Here is a 23,894-nt window from a genome sequence, read left to right as displayed (position 1 = left end):
AGCATCGTTTAAAATGTAGGCTTTGCATGCACTGCTTGCTTCAGCAGAGTTTATTGACTTGATGTGTATTTGCGGGGTCTGAAATTTGAAATATAGCTTCGAATTTCAAAGTAGTTCTTATAGAATGCATAGTGCAAACCCCAAAAAATTGCAGTATTTTTCTATGGTCTATCATGTATCTCTTAATTGCTTTATGGAAGTTGTATAGTTTTGAAACATTTTTGCTATGGCTTAAAAAATATTTATAATGGGAGTGTTTCCTTTTAATATGGCAGGAGATGGAACTAAATGCATTTCCACGGACTTTACTTGTGGCACTTTTCAGAGGTTCAGTTGTGTGCCCTCATATTATCAATTTGCTTCACTCTTCAATATCGTTCCAGATAGTATTCAGTTAGATTGCATATCTTTGACCAAATAACCTGTTTTTGTGATCACAATTGTAATCTTTTTACAATTTGGCATCTCTTTGCATTAGATTGGTGTGGGGCTTATCTGATGCTCATTTAAAAAAGGAGGTAAAAAATAATTAAGCTTTAAATTTCACTGACTATCAGCACCAGAAAACCCTCAGCCCTCACAAAGTTATACTCTCACTCAAGTAGAATGATATATGTTAGCTAACACAGTTTATTCTGCTTAATAGAGTTCTTTTCTTAAGTTGAAAATATTGTTCATTTTGTTTTCACTTGGCATAGTGTCAGCATAAAGATGAAGGGCTCTCTAGCTTCTGGTGTCCTGTAGGTCAAAGTTTGTTGAGTAATGTTTTTTCCTCTTCTACAGATTACTTACTTCAGTCTCTGGTATTACAATAAGCAGAATCAATTTCGATGGGTGGATCTGGAAAAGCCCATGAAAAAGCAGCTAGATAAATATGCTGTTGAACCTACAGTTTATTTTGGTGTGGTATTTTATGTGCCAAGTATTTTACAACTTCAGCAGGAGATTACAAGGTATGAAATGTTAGACCTCAGTACTAGCTTGTCATTTGGAGAAAATATGTCAATGTAGTCTTTAAGTTAACACTTCAACAATTGATCATTGAGGACCTCTTAACCTTGTTTGATTAAGCAGGAAATTCAATATATTATGTACAGCATTTACATGCCCAAGATTCAAAACTGAATAATTGCTAAATTTCAAAAGTCCTTCAGTCCTGAATCTTGGGCTAACACAATGCCTGGCTGTATTACTTGTGCACATGCAATTAACTGTATTAAATTTGGCATAAACCTTAAGTTATCCTTAGGTATTCAGCCTATCTCCTAATGTTATTAGAATTATGTAAGAGGTTGTTATCCATATCCAGGTTTAAATTCTTCTGAGTTATCTGATCTCAGCTGGTGCAGTGGTGGGGGTCAAAGTATTGTCCAGAATACCCTTGGGGAACGAAAAAAAAAGCCAGCTAATATTCCTGCTCACCATTGTGCAGTAATTCCTGCTATAGCTAGGGAAGAAAATTGTGTATAGGGTTAATTGCTTCAAGCATTGCAACTTGCTTTTGCAGATACCAGTATTATCTACAACTGAAGAAAGATATTTTAGAAGGCCGCATACCTTGCACATTAGAACAAGGAATTCAGCTTGCTGGTCTAGCTGCACAGGGTAAGGAAAGATTAATTGGTTAATATACTATTGATTCCAAAGTCCAAATGGCATGTAACCTTAATACAGTTTCTTAGGACAAATATGAAAGTCTGTTCTGGTTTTCCAATTAATTTTATCTTCCATACTTCAAATCAGTGGGCTGGTGGATTCATCTCCAGTAAGGTGTAGTATATGGTTACTGTCCTTATCTTTCCCCCCCTCTGTTTGCCAACATTTTAAATGGTTCCTTCTTGGGTATTGTGTTTCTCACTTTTGAAACTGCCATCAATTCTACACACTTCAATTGGGTATTGTGTTTCTCACCTTTGAAACTGCCATCAATTCTACACACTTCAAAATAACCCACTGTCAACCTTCTCTACTTGCAAACTATCGGCCAATCTCCAAACCTTTTCTTCTCCATAGTCCTTGGACATGTTACCTCCCAAATGTGTGCCCACCTTTCTCACTACTCCATTTTTCAATCTCCACTTAAGCTTCCACCCCTACCACAGCACAGAAGGTCATAAACCAAAGCACAGATAAGATTCTTTATGATTGTGGCCATGATGTATTATCCTTCTAATCCTTGTTGATCTCTCATCAGCCTCTAATGTGGTTGATCACATTATCCTCCTCCAATATCTCTAATGTCTAGCTCACTGGACTGTCCTTAATTAGTTTCACTCTCACCTATTTGATTATAGACATGTACCTTTTCCTGGCCCTTAACCATTGCTAAGGACAGCCTCAAAGTTCTATCCATGCCCCTTTACTATCTCTTAACTATATGTTGCCCCTTTGGTGACATCACCTGCAGAGATAGGGTCAGTTTCCATATGTACACTGACAACAACCGCTGGACTGTCCATTGCCTCTGTGTTTTTGGACAGCTTTGTCTATCATGTGTCTTGAATGAGCCACAGTTTTTTCCAGTTAAACAATGAGAAGACCAACGCCATCATCTTTGACCCTGTCACAAGCTCTGTGCCCTAACCATTGTCTTAGACAGAAACATACTATTCAACTCGGCTGAGCTTCCAACCCTGAGGACCTTAAAGATGGTAATCTCTGAATTACTCCTTGTGCCATGCACTAATGAGTACAGAAATAGAAGGCTAGAACAGATGAATGCATGGCTGGAGAGATGATGTAGGAAGGAGGGCTTTAGATTTCTGGGACATTGGGACCAGGGGGAACCTGTACAGGCTGGGCAGGTTGCACTTAAATGAACTTGGACCAATATCTTCGGCGGGGGGGGCAGTACCTGTTGCTGTCGGGAAGAGTTTAATAACCTAACTTGGCAGGGGGATATGCACCAAGATGTAGTATTAGAATGCATTAACTAGACACATGAAGGATTGGAAAAGGCAGTTAGTAGTAAAATAAGAAATGGGTAAGGTGTTATGTGGGGCCAAACTAAGTGGAAAATGCATTACGGTCTAAGCTAGATTTACAGTACATGTACGAAGCGTAGTGAATAAGTCTGATAAGATGCAGGTGCAGAGAGCTACATGGGAATCTGATGTTGTGGTGATAATGGAGACCTAGCTCAAAAAAGGGCAGGGCTGGGAGCTAAATATTCCTGGATACAAGGTGTTCAGGAAAGATAAGGAAGGATAGGAAGGAGGAGCTTTGGCAGTGCTAATTAAGGAGAATGTTACAGTGCTGGAGAAGAGCACATGTTCTGGAGGGGCCAAGGACAAAATCTACGTAGTTAAGAGTTAAACATTCAAGGTGCTGTTGCACTAGGTGTATTCTATAGGTTACAAAATAATGGGAAAGATCTGAAGGAGCAAATATGTAAGGAATTTAAACTCTTTCGAGTTATCAACAGTCACAGATTGCAACTCTTTCGAGTACAATCACAGTTCTTGGTTTCCGGGAGTGGGACATGAACCCACAACCCTCTGATTCAAAGGCGAGGGTGCCTGTAGAGTGGTGATAATAGGAGACTAATTATCCTAATATGGACTTGATTAGTAATAGTGTAAAGGGCAGAGAGGAGAAAGAATTTCTGAAAAGGAGAATTTTATTAATCAGTATGTTTCTGGTCCAGTGAGGAATGATGCATTGTTAGATCTGGTTTTGAGGAATGTGGTGGATCAGGTGTCAGTAGGGGAACATTTAGGAAACAGTAATTGTACTATCATAAAGTTATGGAAAAGGACAAGGAGCAACCTAGAGCAAAAAATGCTTAATTGAAAGAGGAGCAATTTCAGTGGTTTTCAAAGGAGAATTGGATAAGCACCTGAAGTAAAGAAAATTGATGGGCTACATGGAAAGGGTGGGGGAGGGGACCTAGCAGAGTTGCTCTTGCAGAGAGCCAGCACGACATGGTGAGCTAAATGGGCTCCTTCTGTGCTGTAACCATTTCATGATTCTAACCCCATATCCAGTCCATCATAAGTACTGCCTACATCCATGCCTGTAACATTGCTACACCTCTGTCCCAGACCTGGCTCATCCTCTTGTTTAAATCTTTTCACGATCTTGCCCCTTGCTATCCCTGTAACCACTTCAGCATTACTACTCCACCCCTCCAAACCTCCTTTTATAGTTGTTGATCACCACTTTAATTTTTCCTTTGGCACAGCAGCTGTTTTTCTGACCTGTGCCTTTGTAAAATGTCTTTTTAATGTTCATGGTGTTAAGTAAATGCTGCAATGTAAACTTGCTGCATACATGTTGTACCAAACCCAAATGAAACGGTTAAATTTGTAACATAGGTATGAATAGAGAAATTTTAATGCATGTTTGGGTTCTGAGTATTATCATGGATGGCTGATAACTAATGTGTGTTATAGTCCCAGAATCATCTAATGTGTATTACATTTAGAATGAGTAGGGTTTTTTAAAAAGAAAACCAGTTAAATGAATAAACATGAATATTTCCTACAGTCTGAATGCTATCTGTACTACGTCCCTCTGAGAAATTGCAGCTAATATTAGATAGGCTACCCAATGAGTGCTTATTCTTGGTTTAATATCCTGGAAAGTTGTATTGTGGGATGTTGAAGTAATGACCTTTTTATATCTGCAGTATTGCTTGGTTAAAGGGGTATTTATTTTGCTTGCTCTCTAACTGACTTGTATTTCTGGTTTATTTTTCCTAAATGAACTTGTTTGTTAATCATAGAAACATAGGAGCAGAAGTAGGCCATTCAGCCCCAGAGCCTGCTCTGCCATCCAACTCAATGTCTACCTCAAAGCCATTTCCCCACGTTATCCCCATATCTGTTAATGTCTTTAGTATCTAGAAATCTATCGATCTCAATGACTGACTAACTGAGCTTTCACAGCCCTTTGGGGTAGAGAATCCCAAAGATTCACCACCCTCTGAGTGAAGAAATTCCTCCTCATCTCAGAATAAGGGGCAAGCATTTAAGACTAAGATTGTGGCTCTTGGTTCTAGACCCCAGCCAGGGGAAACATCCTTTCTGCATCTATCCTGTCTAGCCCCTTAAGAATTTTATAAGTTTCAATGAGATCACCTCTCATTCTTCTAAACTGTAGAGAATACAAACCCAGTCTCCTCAAAGGACAATCCTGCCATATCAGGAATCAGTCTGGTGAACCTCCATTGTACTCCTCTATGGTAAGTATATCCTTTCTTAGGTAAGGAGACCAAAACTATACACAGTACTCCAGGTGTGGTCTAACCAAGGTTCTATACAGTTGAAACAAGACACCTTTACTCCTGTACTCAAATCCTCTTGTGATTTGATCAGTATTAACATTTGATTTGCATACGTAGACATTTACTTGGAACACCTTTAATCTTAAAAGTTTAATCAAGTGATAATTTTTTGAAAAATGATCACCCTATACTGATAATTTTTGTGCAGCTAACTGTGGCAATAACCAAAGTTTTGTCACCTAAGCTAATGTCTAAAATTAAACTAATTGTTTTAAAGCATTTGCAAGTATTGCCTCTGTTCTATCTCATGGATATTGTGATTTTTTTTTAAAACCTGCACAAATTTTTGTCAATAATTGGTGAGCTGAGAATCACCAAGACATTTATCTCCACTTTCACTCATTAGCACAAACATCTCACTCTCAACAAGTTACAATAATTCAACAGATTTATAAGAAGTCAGAGAAGTGTTGTACTCACCAGTTATTATGTTCTTATTGAAAATTCTGAGACGTTTTTGCCTAACCGTGCATCTGTTATCTCTTTTACTTTCCTGCAGCACACACCCACCCTCCCCCACCCCCACCCCCAAGAAACTAATAATTATGCATGACCATGCTTAATAGCTTGGCTTATTTTTTTAATAGCTGAGAACTACCTATTCAAACAACATTAGGTATCAGTTCAGGTGTCAGTACCAAAATATTTCTGTTTTGTTTTCAATGTTAATACAAGCTTCATGTGCCATCACTCTACTCTGTTTTATTCAATCACCATTTGCTTTTTGTTCCTTGTATTAATACCACTGAGTAAGGTGTGATGTAAAATATAATTCAGAAGTTTTATTGATGTACCACGTCTTGGTTCTAATCTTTTATTGAATGATGAAATGGATTTCAAGCCCTTGCTTATCGACATACCTCCAGGTTTTATTCTGCTTGAATAACTGATATTTCTGTGCTTTTTTTTTCAGCTGATTTTGGAGACTATGATCAGTATGAATCCCAAGACTTCCTATACAAGTGTGATCTTTTTCCAGTTGTAAGTTCTGTTAAGTGTCATATGTTGCAGAAACTTTTAAATGCTTAATGTTTAAGCAATTTTTTTTTTAAGCAAACCATTGCTAAGATTTAGAAAGTAGGAAGTACTCTTTCTATCCAATCCTGGCTTATCCCAGACAGTGATCCAATGTCTGTGTTGGTGAATATTTAATAATGTATATTTGTATAGCATTTTTAACATCATAAAAAGTCCAAAGGTGTTTCACAGGAGCATTATAAAACTAAGTATGATGACGAGCCACGAGTTATTAGGTCAGGTTGTTGGTCAAAGAAGTAGGTTTTAAGGAATGTCTTAAAGGAGAAAAGTGAGGAAAAGAGATGGAAATGTGTAGGGAGCGTATTCTGTAGTTTAGGGTCCAGGCCACCAATGGTGGACAGTTAAAGTAAAGGATGCTTAAGAGACCAGAATTAGAGAAGCGCCGATGTCTCAGAGGGATGTGCGCCTGGAGTGGATAGAAATGCTGGATGCGGGGGTGCACAAGGCCATGGTAGGATTTTTCATGAGCAGTGATGAAAATTTTAAAATCAGGAATTTGGGCTGGATTTGACAGCTGTAAATCAGGCGGGTTTATGTAAAATATGGCGTGATGATCTCAGGTCAGCAATCCGATACTTATATACCAGTCTCCGATATTACAGAAGGCGAGCGGCGCCGAAATTGTAAGTTTCCCCGCCATTTTGGAAAAATCAATTTGGCAAGCTATTGAGCTTGTTAAAGACCCAATTGACTGCAGTTTTTCATTGCCCCCTCCATTTTTCAGTAGTCAGCTGGGAGAAAAGTTTAGGAATGATTTACACCAGGTATGAGGAAGCGGCATAAGAGCAGGTGATGAGGCCTGCAATTGGGACCATGGCTGCTTGTAGCAGCAAAGTCTGCTGGTAAATGTGGCAGCGTTCAGATGTTATTAAACTTTATTTATTCACTGTTTTTCGGCTGCCATAACAAATGAGAGTGTGAGGGCAGTGGGCCCGCCCTTGATGCCCACTTGGGTGTGGAGCCCCCCCCCCCCCCCCCCCCAAAAAAATGCAAATTGGCCACCTGCCCGCAGGGCAGCCGCTTATTGGCTGTCCGATGCTTGATTCACCGTGCTGAGATGGTGGGAGTGAGTGGACTGCACAATCCCTGTTCCGCCTCCCTCAGCTTGCTAGAAGCCATAAAATCCAGCCCGTTGCTTCACCAGTAGGCCAGTGAGGACAGAGATAAAAACAAAAAGCTAAAAGCTACTGCGGATGCTGGAAATCCAAAACAAAAACAGAATTACCTGGAAAAACTCAGCAGATCTGGCAGCATCGGTGGAGAAGAAAAGAGCTGACGTTTGGACTCGAAACGTCAGCTCTTTTCTTCTCCACCGATGCTCCCAGACCTGCTGAGTTTTTCCAGGTAATTCTGTTTTTGCAGTGAGGACAGAGGTGTAACAGCTGAACAGGACTTGGTGCGAGTTGCGACACAGGTTGCAGATTTTTGGATGACCAAGTTTATGGGGGTGTAAAATGTGGGGGAGCCACCCAGCTGTGCTTAGAATAGTCAAGTGAAGAGATAACAAAGGCATGAGATGAAATGAATAGAGAAAGGGATGAAGTCAGGCAATGTTACACAGGTTGAAGTAGGTAGTCTTAATGAAGGTGCGAATATGAGGTCAGCAGCTTGTTTTGAGGTCAAATGTGACAGAGATAAAGTTGGTTGTTAGGTAACAGAATATGGAGTGGGGGGGCACAGAAAATTGCTTTGGTCATTGCAATGTTTCAATTGGAGGAATTTCTGCACATCCAGTACAGGATTTCAGATAAACAGTCTGATAGTTTAGCAACAGTGGAGGAATCAAAAGAATTGGCAACGTCGAGCTGGGGTGTCGCCAATGCTATGCTTTTCGATGATGTCACTGAGGGGAAAGATGTAGGTGAGAAATAGGAAGGGACCAAGGATAGATCCTTGCGGGACACCAGAGGTAACGGTGTAAGAGCAGGAAGAGAAGCCATTGCAATTGATTCTCTGGCTGCAGTTAGATGGATTAGAATGGAACTAGGTGAGAGCAGTCCCACCCAGTTGAAATGACATTAGAAGAGAATGGTTCAGTTGTGTCAAAGGCTGCAGAAAGATCAAGAAGCATGAGGGATGGTTTACCTTTCTCACAATCATATGGATTATCAAAGGATAAGCTTAGATTTCCAGGAAAGCTGGGAGTGGATTTAGGAGGCGACAGTATAGTCAAGAACTTTGGAGGGGAAAGGGAGATTGGAGGCACAGTGGGGTCATGGGTTTTTTTTTGAGGAGAGGGGTGATGATGACAGATTTAAAGAAATGGACAACACCTGAAGAAAGAGAACCATTAACAATATTGGCTAACATGGGGACTAGGAGATTAAGTTGCCTGGTTTCGTTTAGTCAGTAGTTTAGTGGGAATAGAATCAAGGGAATAGGAGGTGGGTCTCGTGCTCAAGATGAGCTCATCCACCATCAGATTTGGCTGGACCGCTTAAAATGCTATTGGGTCCCGCTTGTTTGCTAAAACTGCTCTATAGATAACCCCCGCTTCTTTTCTGTACTGCAAACAATCTTCCTAAATCCCTTTTCCCTCCGCCCTTACTTCCAACAAAAGTGCATGGAGCTTATAAACTTCTTCGTCATAGGATCAAGACCATCCAATCAGCTGCTTTTGCTTCACTGGATCATAAATTCAGGTGAAGTACATATTTCTATGTTGATCTTTCCTACCCTTCCATTGTGCTGCTGAAGGATTCCACAGAACAGTGGCATTTGTATTAATTCGCTCATGCAACAAAGATCTTGATCTCTCAACTATATTGTGTGGGAATGTATTTAATAGCAGATGAGCTCAGAGAGGGCAAGAGGGAGATGGGAGAGAAATTAGAGAAAGATGTGACTAGGGTAAGGAATAGCAAAGACAGCTGATTTAATGGTCTTGATCTTATGACAAAGAAGTCTATGAGCTCCTCGCACTGATTTGGGGGGTGAAGTGGATGGGAATGGGATTTAGGAAGACTGCAGTAGAGGAAAGAAGCGCAGATTATCTATAGAGCAGTTTTAGCAAATGTGCAGGACCCAATAGTGTGTTATGTGGTCCAGCCAGATCTGGTGGTGGATGGCTAATGCAGTTGTCCGCCATATCCTTTCAAGTTTGCGACCCATGGACTTGAGGAAGCAGTATTAAGCACTGAGCAGGGAGGAACAGCTATGGTGAGAGAGAGTAATGGATTACTGGGGACGAGGGCATCAAAGCTGGAGGGCAGTGTGCGGTTGAACAAAATCAATAGCTGCAGAAATGTTTTGCTGAATGGAGGGCTAAAGGCTAAATAATTGGGAATTTGAAAGTGCAGTTGTAAGTAAATGAAAAGAAAATTGAAAATATTCAAGGCAACTTTATTTCATTTCACTGCCTAGAACAATGTAGAGATTACCTAATGTAGCATGTGAATATCATTTTGTTAAAGGGTAAGTAATAAAAGTTTATTTGTTTGTCCTGTGATATTGAATTGAAGCCAAATGATTGATTAAATGTTATTTGTCAAGAAATACGAGTAGTTATCTCGTTTAATTTCCATTACTCAATAAGACTATTTTGTTTTATATCTTACCTATTACCCTCCCCTGTGCCCCCAACCACCTCCCTGCCCCTGCAAAGAATTGGATTCAAGATGAGCGGATGCTTCAAGAAGCAACGCAGAAAGTTGCTTCACTACATCGTAAATTCAGGTGAAGTATATATTCTATATTGACCTTCCCCACCCTCCCATTATTTTGCTGAAGGATTCCACAGAACAGTGGCTTATGTATTTATCTGCTCATGCAACAAAGATCCTGATCTCAACTGTGTCGTGTGGGAATGTATTTAATAGAGACCAAATCAGGGAAAAATTGGAATGGAGCGATATATTTTATGCTGTGTTTATGTACCCTAAACCAGTTTCTCACAGCATGTCTGATGTCCAAGATCTTGCCATCATTTGCTTTGACTACAGTTGTTGTTCAGCTCAGGGAAGAAAGGAACAGGAGAAAATATTAATCTACATTAAAAAAAACTGTATTAGTAGTACAACATTGATCTGTGTCAATTAATTTACTCAAACTAAGGTATGGATAACAGCAAAGAACTTTGTACTTAAATAGTAAGAATGAAAATGACAAGGGTTAAGTCAGTGTGACTTCTAGCAAAAGAAAAAAATATTTTTAAATGTAGAGATTTAAAGCTTTTTTAAATTTGAAGAATGAATGAGATGAACAAATGGATTTCTTTTGTCCCTTTTGTAGGGTTGAACATAAAGGAAGAAATAACTGGAGCTTGTCAGAAAGGCACAGCGATATCAAGGGAGAGATACTGGAAAAGTCAGATGGGCAAAGATAGCCTAGATGAGGAGTACATTGAATGTTTTCGGGATAGTTTCTTAGAACAGCATGTTCTGGAGCCAACCAGAGAGCAGGCTATACTAGACCTGGTACTGCACAATGAGATTGAAGTAATTAATGATCTCATAGTGAAGGCACCCCTATGTAGCAGCGACCATAATATGATTGAATTTTACATTCAGTTTGAGGGAGGGAGACTAAGTCTGAGACTAAGTTTTTAAATTTAAATAAGAGCAATTACGAGGGCATGAAAGCTGAGCTGGTGAAAGTGAATTGGCAAATTAGGTTGCGGTCAATAGAGATGCAGTGGCTAATATTTAAGGGGATATTTCAGAATGCGCAGAATAAATACATTCCAACGGTTAAGTAAAAGAGATGGATACACCATCATGGTTAACTAGAAAGGTTAAAGATAGTATCAGACTTGAAGAAAAAGCACATAATTGTGCAAAGATAGGTTGAAGGCCAGAAGATTGGACAGAATATAAGGAACAGCAAAGGATGACAAAAACACTAATAAGGAGGGAAAAATTAGAGTATGAGAGAAAGCTAGCCAGAAATATAATAACAGGTAGTAAGAGTTTTTATAAATTAAAAAAGAAAACGGTTAACAAAATGAGCGTTGGTCCTATAGAAAGTGAGTCTGGAGAATTGATGATGGAAAACAAGGAGATGGCAGATGAATGAATGGGTATTTTGCATCAGTTTTCACTACAGAGGATACAAGTAACATCCCAGAAGCAGCTATAAACCGGGAAATGGAAGCGGGGAAGGAAGTCAGGCAAGTTACAGTCACCAGAGAAGTACTGAGTAAATTGTTGGAGCTGCAGGCTGACAAGAGCCCGGGTCCTGATGGACTTCATCCTTGGGTCTTAAAAGCAGTGGCTAGTGAGATAGTTGATGCATAGGTTTTAATTTTCCAAGATTTGGGGAAGGTGCCATTAGATTGGAAGATAGGAAATGTAACTCCATTATTCAAAAAGTGGGAGACAGAAATTGGGAAATTACAGGCCAGTTAGCTTAACATCTCTTGTAGGGAAAATGTTAGAAGCTATTATTAAAGAAGTTATAGCAGGGCATATGGATAAGCTTAAGGTCATCAGGCAGAGTCAACATGGTTTTGTGAAAGAGAAATCATATTTAACCAACTTATTGGAGTTCTTTAAGGAAGTAACATGTGCTGTGGATAAAGAGGAACCAGTGGATGTACTATACTTAGATGTGGCACTTTCTCAAGTGCCTTCTGGAAATCTAAGGTTATTGCAGAAAATAAAAGCTCATGGTATAGGGGGTGATATATTGGCATAGATAGAAGATTGGCTGGCTAACAGGAAGCAGAGACTAGGCATAAATGGGTCTTTTTCGGGTTGGCAAGATGTAACGAATGGTGTGCCACAGGGATCAGTGCTGGGACCTCAACTGTTTACAATTGTTATAAATGGCTTGGATGAAGGGATGGTTGTCAAATTTTCTGATGTCACAAAGGTTGGTTGGAAAGTAAGTTGTGAAGAGGACATAAAGAGGCTACAAACATATAGATAGGTTAAGTGAATGGGCAAAGATCTGGCAGATGGGGTATAATATGAGAAAATGTGAAATTGTCCATTTTGTCAGGAAGAATAAAAGATAAGCCGACCATCTAAAAGGTGAGAGATTGCAGAGCTCTGAGGTGCAAAGGGATCTGGGTGTCCTAACGCATAAATCACAAAAGGCTAGTATGCAAGCACAGCAAGTAATTAGGAACGCTAATAAAATGTTATCATTTATTGCAAGGGGAATTTAGTACAAAAGAATATAAAAGCGATTATGCTTCAGTTTTACAGGGCACTAATGAGACTACTTTTGGAATACAGTATTGATCTCCTTATTTAAGGAAGGATGTAAATGCGTTGGAAGCAGTTCAGAGTAAGTTTACCTGGCTAATAGCTGGAATGGATGGGTTGTCTTATGAGGAAAGGTTGGACAGACTAGGCTTGTATCCACTGGAGTTTAGAAGAATAAGAGGCAACTTGATTGAAACATATAAGATCCAGAGATGTCTTGACAGAGGATGTTTCCTCTTGTGGGAGAACCTAGAACTCTAGAATCTAGAACTTTAAAACAGCGCTGAGGTAAAATTGTTTCACTGAGGGTCATGAGTCTTTGGAACTCCCTTCCTGATAAGGTAGCAGAAACAGAGTCTTTGAATATTTTTAAGGCAGAAGTGGATGGATTCTTAGTAAGCAAGGGTGTGATATGTTATCGGCGATAGGTGGGATGCAGATTTCAGGTTACTATCAGATCAGCATGATCTTGTTAAATGGTGGAGCAGGCTCGAGGGTCTGAATGGCCTACTCCTCCTTGTTAATATGTTCATAACTTATTCCATTTTTATTGTCATAATATTCTGGTTGTTTGTGAAATTTCATCTTGCTGTATTATGTGCTAAATTGAAGCTTGTTAACACATATAATATTTGTTTTTACTCTATTTTTAGAGGCCTTACTCCCTCTGAGACAGAGTTATTGTTTCTTCAGGAGGTAGTGAAAATGGAAGGGTATGGCCACGAAAACTATACAGCCAAGGTATGAAATAAAAAAAGAAATGTTGCAAATAAGATTAAGAAACCAAGAAGGATATGAAATATTTTAAACATGCTTGTTACAAAGAAGGCTTTGATTTTTAAAAAAAATACAGTAACCATACTTTCTAAGAAAACTTGTTCAAAGTGAAAATGGGCCCAACCCACAATATTACTAATTGAACAAGCTTAACTATAAACATAAATTTACATTCATTTAAGTACTAATAGAATTTGCATTATATAACGATGGTGGGTGATAATTTTTCATTGTTGAAAGTAGGAAAACATTAATGTGAATGGGCAAAATAACGTTTTATAGCATTTAATTTATGTAAAAATCCTACGCAGCAAAGGGTTTCCTCTACTAACCACATAGTCACAGCCTATTCTGGCTAATAATTTAATGTTATCATCTGTGATCTAACTGATCTTAGTTGCATTACAAGACATGAAATGAGTGAGTGTTTGAGCATATATGCAAAGCAGTGTGTTAGTGAAGTTAAAAACTACGCTATGCTGAAAGATGTTCTTTGGAATATTCCATTCTATTACAAAGTCAAAAATAACTACCAAAAACATGCATAAATCTATTCCCATTACTGAAGCAGAGCTTTAGTGTATCAGCATATGTATGCAACTGAATTCTGGTTACTTTTTGATGCTTATAATAATAAATACAATTTAATGTGGCCACATCAAGATTGACTCACTTTATGCATTAAAGGTAATGGCTGGATTTTTAAAAACAATTATTAATATGGTCTACTAATTTGAAGTTTTTACATTAAAAAAAATTCAAATGTAAATAACACGGCAAAGTAGGAATTCGGGACTTACAAAAACAATGGGACAGGTTTCCCGGTCTCTGGATTGTTGGACACTGCATGTTGGGTCCCTTGCGGAAGTCCCGACACACTGACTGCATGGGAAGTGCCCAGGAAGTTTGAACTCCTAATGAGCAATTCGCCTGCTCCCCACCAACTCTGAGTTAGAGTCGGAGACTTTGAACAGTTCCGATTTACTTCCTGGATAGTTACCAGGAAGTGTTAGACAGAGAACCCCCCTCCCCGACTCCCTCCTTGATCCCCTGACCCACCCCACCTGCACCTGACTGGCCGCCACCACCTGACCCAACCCAACCTGACTTGCCCCACCACCCGACTACCCACCTGCGCCCCTCCTTCCCCGCATCCCCCCCCTCCCAAACTAACCCCCATATTTGTTGCGAATATAGTGTAGATAAAACTTAAGGGTAATTCTTTTGCCTTGATGCTCCCAACGCAGAGTTTCATACGTTGGGTGCACTGTAGGTGAAAATGTAATGCCTTTAATTTATTTTTAATTATATCTGCAAATTAAATTTACTGCCTAACATTTGTTGATGTTGCATTGTTACAAGTTTAATTTCATTGTTGCAGTTTACACTTTTCCCCAGTATCTTATTTGTGCCAGTGACTGGATTGTAGTTTGCACCAACTGACCCATCACTCTTATGAGCTGAAACCTGCATCTTTAAATGCTGACATGTGAGAATTAACACATGTTAACAATTCAAGCCAAATTGTGGTAAATTGCAAGCTGGCAAGTGCATGAAATGTCTACCACTTTATTCTATTTTCTCAGAAGGCAAAATAAAACACAAGGTCCACGGCAATTGTCTGAAAAGCTACTTGTCCAAATTTATTAATAGATAAAGAAATACATATGCCTAAATGGGATGTTAATACAGTACAGTAGTGAAACTTGCACAACAGATTTCAACTTCAAAAAGTAGAAATGTTTGCAGCTTTCCCAGTAAATTCTTGATAAAATAAACCATGTTGATGATTTAACTGAGATGATTGCTCACAGAAGTTCATATTCTGTATTGCTTGTAAAGGTTTGTTGAATACTGGATGAGATTATGAAATGCTCACTGGATTAAAAGGACAATTTTTTCTTCACAGCAAATGGCTCTGCTCGCAGCTTTCTTTTGCTCACATGACATTTATCAAAAATCCCACCAATGATTGCTTTTATCACTGTTTATTATATGAGACAGTGTTGCAAGTAAATAATTAAATCAGAATTGGTTTGTAGCTCTAGCTGAATTCCTCATTTCATTGCTTAAACTGCGCGATTGAGAAAATCTGGCTGCATTGTGACATAGTAACCTGGCTAGAAGTAGTACAGGTCTACAGTGTATAAGGTCATAACAGTTTGAGTGGGAGAAGAAATTGTGAACAAAACTGTCAGTGAGACAGGGAATGAGCTTCCAAAGGGAGAAGAATAAAGATTTTGAGACAGAGCAAGTAAACAAAGAAAGGAAAAAAAATCTACTTTCAAGCACAATACCACTTACCAACTGGAACAAAGACCAGAGAACAATTTGTATACATGTGTGAGGATTGCTATTTCTTATTTTTTCTTTTCCCATGTGGCTATGATGCTATAACATTGCACAAATTCCTGATTAGATTTATTTCAAGCACAATGTGATCTGTAAAATCTCTATTGTCTATTTGCCACTGCATACTTCTGATCTTTTTTTATGCCTACAGGATAGCCAAGGAAATGATCTACTTATAGGTGCATGTTTGGAAGGCATCTTTGTGAAGCACAAAAATGGCAGACCTCCCTCTGTTTTCAAGTAAGGGCAATAATAATTCATTCAAGGATTTAATGACTTAGTTCTAACAAAAAAAAATGAGATAAACATCTAATTAAAATAGAACCCCCTTATGTGATTTTTCTTAATTGGATTAATGTTAGAAATACTAATATTTTAAATTTAGTGTCCAATCTGCCAATTAAAAATGAGTTATTGTGTTTTTATTCTTAGCAGAGGGCTTCTATTGTCACCTGAGCTGCTATTTTAGAGCACATGTGGATTGAGGTTCTGCAATTTGCTAAAGCCTGCTGGTTTGGCAGGATTGTGTATGCACACTTGATCAAAATTACTTGAAGTTTCCAGTCATGAATTTATAGCTGCTCCATTTTTGGCACCTGCAGCACATTGTCTCCCGGTGCTTCTTGAAAATCCACTTTGAGTTGGTCCTCAATGCCTTGGAAATACTTGCTACCTTGCAGATTAGATATCAAGGAAGATCCATGACCAGTCCTGATTGTAATTTGAAAGCAACTGAATACAAATGTCCTAAGATAAAATGGAGATTTTTTTTTGTGCAACAGTGTAAGTTTTTAAATAGTTGAGAACTAGTGCAAAAGTGCTAATAGTACTTGATTTTAGTGGGTCAGTTCAAAGCTTCAAGTGTACATTTAGTTTGGTGTAGACAATTGGGTGCACTCAATGGGAGTAGAAAATGATAAATTGGTGAAATTTCAAAGGATGCGATTAGAAGGAAGTAGCAGAAAATTCTTGAAAAGATTTAGAGGCATCTCAACTCATGGCTAGTATTTTTCTGAAAGAAGAGAGGCTAAGACATGACAGGGGAAAATGAAAGAACAGGAGATCTGAAGTCTGTAGGTAAATGTAGTAGCATCCCAGCACATGGACCCCTGTTTGACTGCTGAAGTGGAGCTGCATGAGGTGACTAAAGCAGTCACAACGATGTCTTTAGATGTTATTTATATGGACTTAACAGAACATCTTCAATAAAGTTCCTCTGAAGAGATTTAGCTAAAGTTGAAGCTTATGCAATTGAGGATAAATTAATGACCTGGTCAGGAAATTGACTGAATGACAGGAGAATTGTGTAGAGATGGTGGGCAGGCACTCTAATTGGCAGGATGTGACTACTGGTGCCCCACATGGATCTATGTTGGGGCCTCAACTGTTCACTATTTACTAACAAGTTAGATGATTCCTCAGATACTGAAGCAGTCCATGCCTAAGTGCAGCAACATATCCAGGCTTGGGCTGACAAGTGACAAGTAACATTCGCACCACATAAGTGCCAGGCAATGACCATCTCCATTAAGAGAGAATATAACCATTGCCCCTTGATGTTCGATGGCATTACCATTGCTGAATCCGCACACTATCAACATCCTGGCGGTTACCATTGAGCAGAAACTGAACTGGACTAGTCATATAAATATTGTGGCTAAAAGAGCAGGTCAGAAGCTAGAAATCCTGTGATGAGTAACTCACCACCTGACTCCCTAAAGCCTGTCCACCATCTACGAGGTGTGGGAGTGTGATGGAATACTCCGCACTTGCCTGGGTGAGTGCATCTCCCACAACACTCAAGAAGCTTGACACCATCCAGGACAAAGCAGCCCACTTGATTGGCACCACATCCACAAACATTCACTCCCTCCACCACCGATGCACAGTGGCAGCAGTGTGTGCCATCTACAGCATGCACTGCAGGAATTGACCGAGGCTCCTCAAGCAGCACCTTCCAAACTCACAACCACTACATTCTAGAAGGACAAGGGCAGCAGATAGATGGGAACGCCATTGCCTGGAAGTTCCTCTCCAAGTCGCTCACCATCCTGACTTCAAAATATATCGCTGTCCCTTCAGTGTTGCTGGGTCAAAATCCTGGAATTCCCTTCCTAACAGCACTGTGGGTGTACCTACACCACATGGACTGCAGCGGTTCAAGAAGGCAGCTCACCATCACCTTCTCAAGGGCAACTAGGGATGGGTGATAAAAGTTTGGAACTATCTTAGTGTCAGGCATGGCTCAGTTGGTAGCACTCTTGCCTCTGAGTGACAAGGTTCTGGGTTCATGTACCTCTCCAGAAAAATCAAGGCTGACACTCCAGTGCGGTACTGAGAGTGCACTGCAATGTTGGAGGTTGGTTGAGATGTTACACCGGGGTCCTATCTGGCTGCTCAGGTGGATGTATAAGATCACATGGAACATTTAGAAGAAGCGCAGAGGAGTTATCTCCAGTGTCCTGCCCAATATTTATGCCTCAATCAACATCACAAAAAAAATGTTATCTGGTCATTCTCACATTGCTGTAATTGCTGTGTGCATACACTTCAAAAGTACTTCATTGGCTGTAAAGTATTTGAAGATTTATACAAATCCAAGTCTTCCTTTCTCTTTGCCCGCAAACAGCAGTTAATGCTGGGTCAATTAATTTCATTTGAGGTTAATTTCAATTATCTAGGTATTAAGAGATATGGAACAAAAGCAAGTATATTAATTTGGGCTACAGATCAGCCATGATTTCATTTTGTTTGTTCCTGGAATGTAAGTGTTGCTCACAAGGTCAGCATTTGTTGTCCATCCCTAATTACCTTTGAGAAGGGGGTGGTGAGCTGCTGCTCTTAACCGCTGTAGTGCCTTTGGTGTAAGTACACCTGCAGTGCTGTTTGTAAGGGAGATCCAGGTTTTTGAACCTGCGACAGTGAGGAAAGTTCAGGGACTAAATGTCTTATTCCTGTGCCTATGCAAGTCTTAGTGGGAAGGGTGGTATTCTTTATAATTTCAATATAATTATTTTTTCACAGAATGTAGGCATTGTTTGCCAGGGCAGCATTTATTGCCGATTCCTAATTGCCCTTGAGAAGGTGGTGATGAGCTGCCTTCCTGAACTGCTGAAGTCCATGTGGCATAGTTACACCCACAGTACTGTTAGGAAGGAAGGTCCAGGCTTTGACCCAGTGACAATGAAGGAACAGCGATTATAGTTCCAGGTCAGGGTGGTGTGTGGCTTGGAGGGGAACTTGCAGGTGGTGGTGTTCCCATGCATCTGCTGCCCTTGTCGTTCTAGGTGGTAGAGGTTGCGGGTTTGGAAGGTGCTGTCGAAGGAGCCTTTGGGAGTTGTTGCAGTGCATCTTGTAGATGGTACACACTGCTGCCATTGTGCATTGGCGATGTAGAGAGTGGCTGTTGAAGGTGGTGGTTGGAGTGCCACTCGAGTGGGCTGTTTTGCTTTGGATGGTATTGAGCTTCTTGAGTTTTGTTAGAGCTGCACCCATCCAGGCAAGTGGAGAGCACTCCATCACATCTATAATATCTCTGCATTGTAGCATACCTAGAGTGAGGTGGAGGTAGGTTTAAGGCAGCAGCTGATCAGTAATGTTACTGATTATGTCAGCCCTATGATGCATGTTAGCAATACGTATCCTTACTGAACATGACACAGCTCTACATCTAGCTATTTATTGCCCAGCCCTAGTTGCCCTCGAAGGTGGTGGTGAACCATTTGAACCGCTGCAGTCCACGTGCTGTAGGTACCCCCTCGGTATTGTTAGGGAGGGATTTCTGGGATTTTGACTCCGGAATGGTGATATATTTTCAAATCAGGGCAATGAGAAACTTGTAGAGGAACTTGAATGTTGTGGTATTCCCATGTCCCTGCTGCCTTTGCCCTTCTGGATGGTGGAGGTTGTGGGGTGGGAGCTGCAGTTGAAGAAACTGTGGTGAGTTTCTGCAGTGCATCTTGTAGATGGTGGTTGTTACAGTTAAGGTGCATGGATAGTGGAAGGAGTGAATGTTTTAAGTGGTGAATGGGGCCTGGGTTAAATGGGCTGCTTTGTCTGAGATGATGATAAGGATGTGATTGCATTGGAGAGAGCTCAGAAGAGGTTTATGAGAATGGTTCCAGGGATAAAACGCTTCAGTTATGAGGAAAGATTGGAGCAGTTGGGACTGTTTTGCTTGGCGAGGAGAAGGCTAAGAGGAGACTTTGAAGTTTTCAAAATCATGAGGGCAGAGTAGATAGGGAGAAACTGTTCCTGCTTGTAAACAGATCGAGAACCAAAGAGCACAGTTTTAAACTGTTTTGCAAAAGAAGCAAATGCAAGGTGAAAAAAAAACTTTTTCACACAGCGAGTAGTTAGGGTTTGGAATGCACTGCCTGGAAGTGTGGCAGAGGCAGGTTTGATTGAGGCATTCGAGGGAATTGGATGATTATTTAAACAGGAACAATGTGCAGGGTTACGGGGGAAAAGGCAGGAGACTAGCACTAAGATAAAATGCTCAGAGCCGGTGCAGATACGATGGGCCGAATGACCACCTTCTGCACCATAACAATTCTGTGATTCTGTCAAGCATTTCGCATGTTTTGGAGCTCCACTCATCCAAGCATGTGGAGACTGTTCCATCACAGCCCTGACTTGTATCTCGTGGACAGTGGACAGGCTTTGGGGGATTGGGTGAGTCACTTGTTGAAGAATACCCAGCCTCTGGCCTGCTCTTGTAGACACAGTATTTATGCAACTGATCCGTTTTAAGTTTCTGATCGATAGTGACCCCAGGATGTTGATGGTGGGGGATTCAGTGATGGTAATGTTGTTGAATGTCAGGGGAGGTGGTTAGACACTCGCTTATTGGAGATGTTCATTGCTGGTTATTGGTGAGTAAGTGCTGCTTGTTAGCAGTGTTGATGGTGCATTTCATCACTTTGCTGATGGTTGAGAGTTGATTAGGGTAGTAATTAGTGGCTGGATTGGATTTGTGGACAAAACACACCTGAGCAATTTTGCGCACTCGGATAGATGCCAATTATTTTTTTTTTTTTTTGTAGCTGCGTTAGAACAGCTTGGCTAGGGACACAGCTTTATTTGGAGCACAGATCTCAGCTAGAATGTTGTCAGGCCCCATAGCCTTCACTTGCATCCAGTTGCTCATCCATTTCTTGGGACCATGTGGTGTGATTCGAATTGGCTGAAGATTGGCATCTGTTATGGAGGGGACCTTGGGAAGGCTGCAGTGAATCATTCTGTCGATACCTTTGGCTGAAAATGGTCGCAAATGCTTCAGGTTGCTCTTTTCCACTGGCATGCTAGGCTCTGGCTTCATTAAGCAAAGTGATGTTCGTGGATCCTCCTCGTCTCATTAGTTGTTTAAATATCTACCACCATTCATGAATGCATACAATAGGACTGCAGAGCTTAGATCTGATCCGGTGATTGTGGGTTTGCTTAACTCACTCTAGCGTGCAGCTTCTGCTGTTTAGCATGTAGACTTGTTTTGTAGCTTCACAAGGTTGCTATCTCATTTTTAGGTATGCGTGGTGGTGCTCTTAGCTTGAAGCAAGGTTGGTCCCCTAGCTTGATGGTAATAGTAGGGTGAGGAAAATGCTGGGCATTGAGCTTACAGGTTGTGGGATACATTTCTGCTGATGGCTCATGTTGTGGATGCCCAGTTTTGAGCTGCTAGATCTCCCATTTAGCAAGGCGGTATAACAATAGGACTTTGTCTCTACAAGCACTGTGTGGTGATCGCTGCTACCAGTATTGTCATGGATAGATGCATCTGCACAAAGCAACACAAAAGGCAGGATGATGCAAAGATGCTTCAAGGGGATTTAGACAGGCTAAGTAAGTGGACAAAAACATGGCAGATGGAATATACTGTGGAAAAATGTAAAGTTATCCACTTTGGTAGGAAGAACAGAAATGCAGAGTATTTTTAAATGGTGAGAGATTTGGAAGTATTGATGCCCAGAGGGACCTGAGTGTCCTTGTTCATAAGTCACTGAAAGCTAACATGCCGGTGCAACAAACAATTAGGAAGGTTAATAGCATGTTGGCTTTTGCGGGAGGATTTGGGTACAGGAGTAAAGAAGTCTTGCTGTAATTGTATCGAGCCTTGGTGAGACCCACCTGGAGTATTATTTTGCAGATTGCAGATTTTGGAGTGCTAATTTGGTCTCCTTGCCTAAAGAAGGATATGCTTGCCATAGAGGGAGTGCAACAGAAGGTTCACCAGACTGAATCCTGGGGTGATGGGATTGTTCTTTAAGGAGAGATTGAGGAGAGTGGGCCTATATTCTCTAGAGTTTAGAAGAACGAGAGGTGATCTGATTGAAGCATACAAAATTCTTATAGGGCTTGACAGGGTAAATGCAGGAAGGATGTTTTCCCTGGCTGGGGCAGTCTAGAACCTGGGGACGCAGTCTCAGAATCAGAGATAGGCCATTTAGGACTGAGATGAGGAGAAATTTCTTCACTCAAGAAGATGGTGAATCTTCGGAATTCTTTATCCCAGAGGGCTGATGAGGCTCAGTCATTGAGTATGTTAAAGGCAGAGATTGAGAGATTTCTAGATATTAAAAATATCAAGGGATATGGGGATAGTGCGGGAAAATAGCATTGAGGTAGAAGATCAACCATGATATAGTTGAATGGTGGAACAGGCTTGAGGAGCCGAATGGCCTACTTCTGCTCCTATGTTCCTAAATACAACCTGGCAAATTACCACATCATCAGTCTACTCTTGATCATCAGCAAAGTGATGGAAGAGGTCGTCAACAGTTCTATCAAGCAGCACTTACTCAGTGGTAACCTGCTCATTGACACTGAGTTTGGCTCAACCAGGGCCACTCAGCTCCTGACCTCATTACATAGGAACACCCCCACCATTCTCCACCACCGCGCCCCACCCAGTCAGGGAAAGCATCCTTCCTGCAAGCCTTGGTCCAAACATGGACAAAAAAGCTGATTCCAGAGTTGAAGTGTGAGTGTCAAATACAGCCTTGATGTCAAGGGCAGCCAGAGTGTGGCATCAAGCAGCCCTAGCTAAACTGAAGTCAATGGAAATCAGGGGAAAACTCTCCACTAGTTGGAGTCATAGTGAGTACAAAGGAACATGGTTCTAACCATCTCCCCTTGACATTCGATAGCATTATCATCGCTGAATTCCCTACTATCAACATCCTGGGGTTACCATTGATTAGAAACTGAACTGGACCAGCCATCTAAATACTGTGGCTACAAGAGCAGGTCAGAGGCTGGGAATTCTGTGGCAAGTAACCCATCTCCTGACTCCCTAAAGCCTGTCAACCATCTACAAGACACAAGTCAGGAGTGCGATGGAATATTCTGCACTTGCTTGGGTGAGTGCAGTTCCAACAACACTCAAGAAGCTTGACACCATCCAGGACAAAGCAGCCACTTGATTGGCACACCATCCGCTACCTTAAACATTTACTCCCTCCACCACCGATGCATAGTGTTAGCAGTATGTACAATCTACAGGATGCAGCAACTCACCAAGGTTCCTTTGACAGTATCTTCCAAACCCACAACCTCTATTACTTAGAAGGATGAGGGCAGCAGATGCATGGGAACACCACCACTTGCAGGTTCCCCTCCAAGCCACACACCATCCTGACTTGGAACTATGGTGCTGTTTCTTCACTGTTGCTGGTTAAAATCCTGGAACCACCTCCTAACAACACTGTGGGCGTCCCTACACCACATGGACTGCAGCAGTTCAAGAAGATGGCTCATCAAGGGCAGTTAGTAATGGGCAATAAATACTGGCCCACATCCTATGAATGAATAAGAACAAAGAAGAAGAGAAGTACAGCCCAGGAACAGGCCCTTCGGCCCTCCAAGCCTGCGCCGATCATATTGCCCGTCAAACTAAAACATTTTGCACTTGTGGGGTCCGTATCCCTCTATTCCCATCCTATTCATGTATTTGTCAAGCTGCCTCTTAAACACCACTATCATACCTGCTTCCACCACCTCCTCTGGCAGCGAATTCCAGACAATCACTACCCTCTGCGTAAAAAACTTGCCCCGCACATCTCCTCTAAAGTTTTCTCCTCTCACCTTAAATCTATGTCCCCTAGTAATTGACTCTTCCACCCTGGGAAAAAGCTTCTGACTATCTACTCTGTCCATGCCACTCATAATTTTGTAGACTTCTATCAAGTCGCCCCTCAATCTCTGTCGCTCTAGTGAGAACAATCCACGTTTCTCCAACTTCTCCTCATAGCTAATAACCTCCAGACAAGGCAGCATCCTGGTAAACCTCCTCT

The 23,894-nt window shown here is 40.9% G+C and overlaps 1 protein-coding gene across 2 annotated transcripts in view; it reads left to right on the top strand.

Annotated features, from left to right (window-relative positions):
* Nucleotides 1-23,894, top strand: part of ptpn21 (protein tyrosine phosphatase non-receptor type 21) — an 89,637-nt gene that overhangs the window by 22,515 nt on the left and 43,228 nt on the right. For both annotated transcript variants that reach the window (XM_078562290.1, XM_078562289.1), the window contains exons 3-8: nucleotides 784-953; nucleotides 1,508-1,605; nucleotides 6,201-6,268; nucleotides 9,930-10,000; nucleotides 13,128-13,215; nucleotides 15,755-15,843. In XM_078562290.1, coding sequence (XP_078418416.1) covers nucleotides 784-953; nucleotides 1,508-1,605; nucleotides 6,201-6,268; nucleotides 9,930-10,000; nucleotides 13,128-13,215; nucleotides 15,755-15,843 — 584 coding nt within the window. The remainder of the gene's footprint in view (nucleotides 1-783; nucleotides 954-1,507; nucleotides 1,606-6,200; nucleotides 6,269-9,929; nucleotides 10,001-13,127; nucleotides 13,216-15,754; nucleotides 15,844-23,894) is intronic.

Source organism: Cetorhinus maximus, chromosome 18 (assembly GCF_964194155.1).
Source record: "Cetorhinus maximus chromosome 18, sCetMax3.hap1.1, whole genome shotgun sequence".
Taxonomy (NCBI): domain Eukaryota; kingdom Metazoa; phylum Chordata; class Chondrichthyes; order Lamniformes; family Cetorhinidae; genus Cetorhinus; species Cetorhinus maximus.
This window is presented reverse-complemented; position numbering and strand designations above follow the sequence as displayed.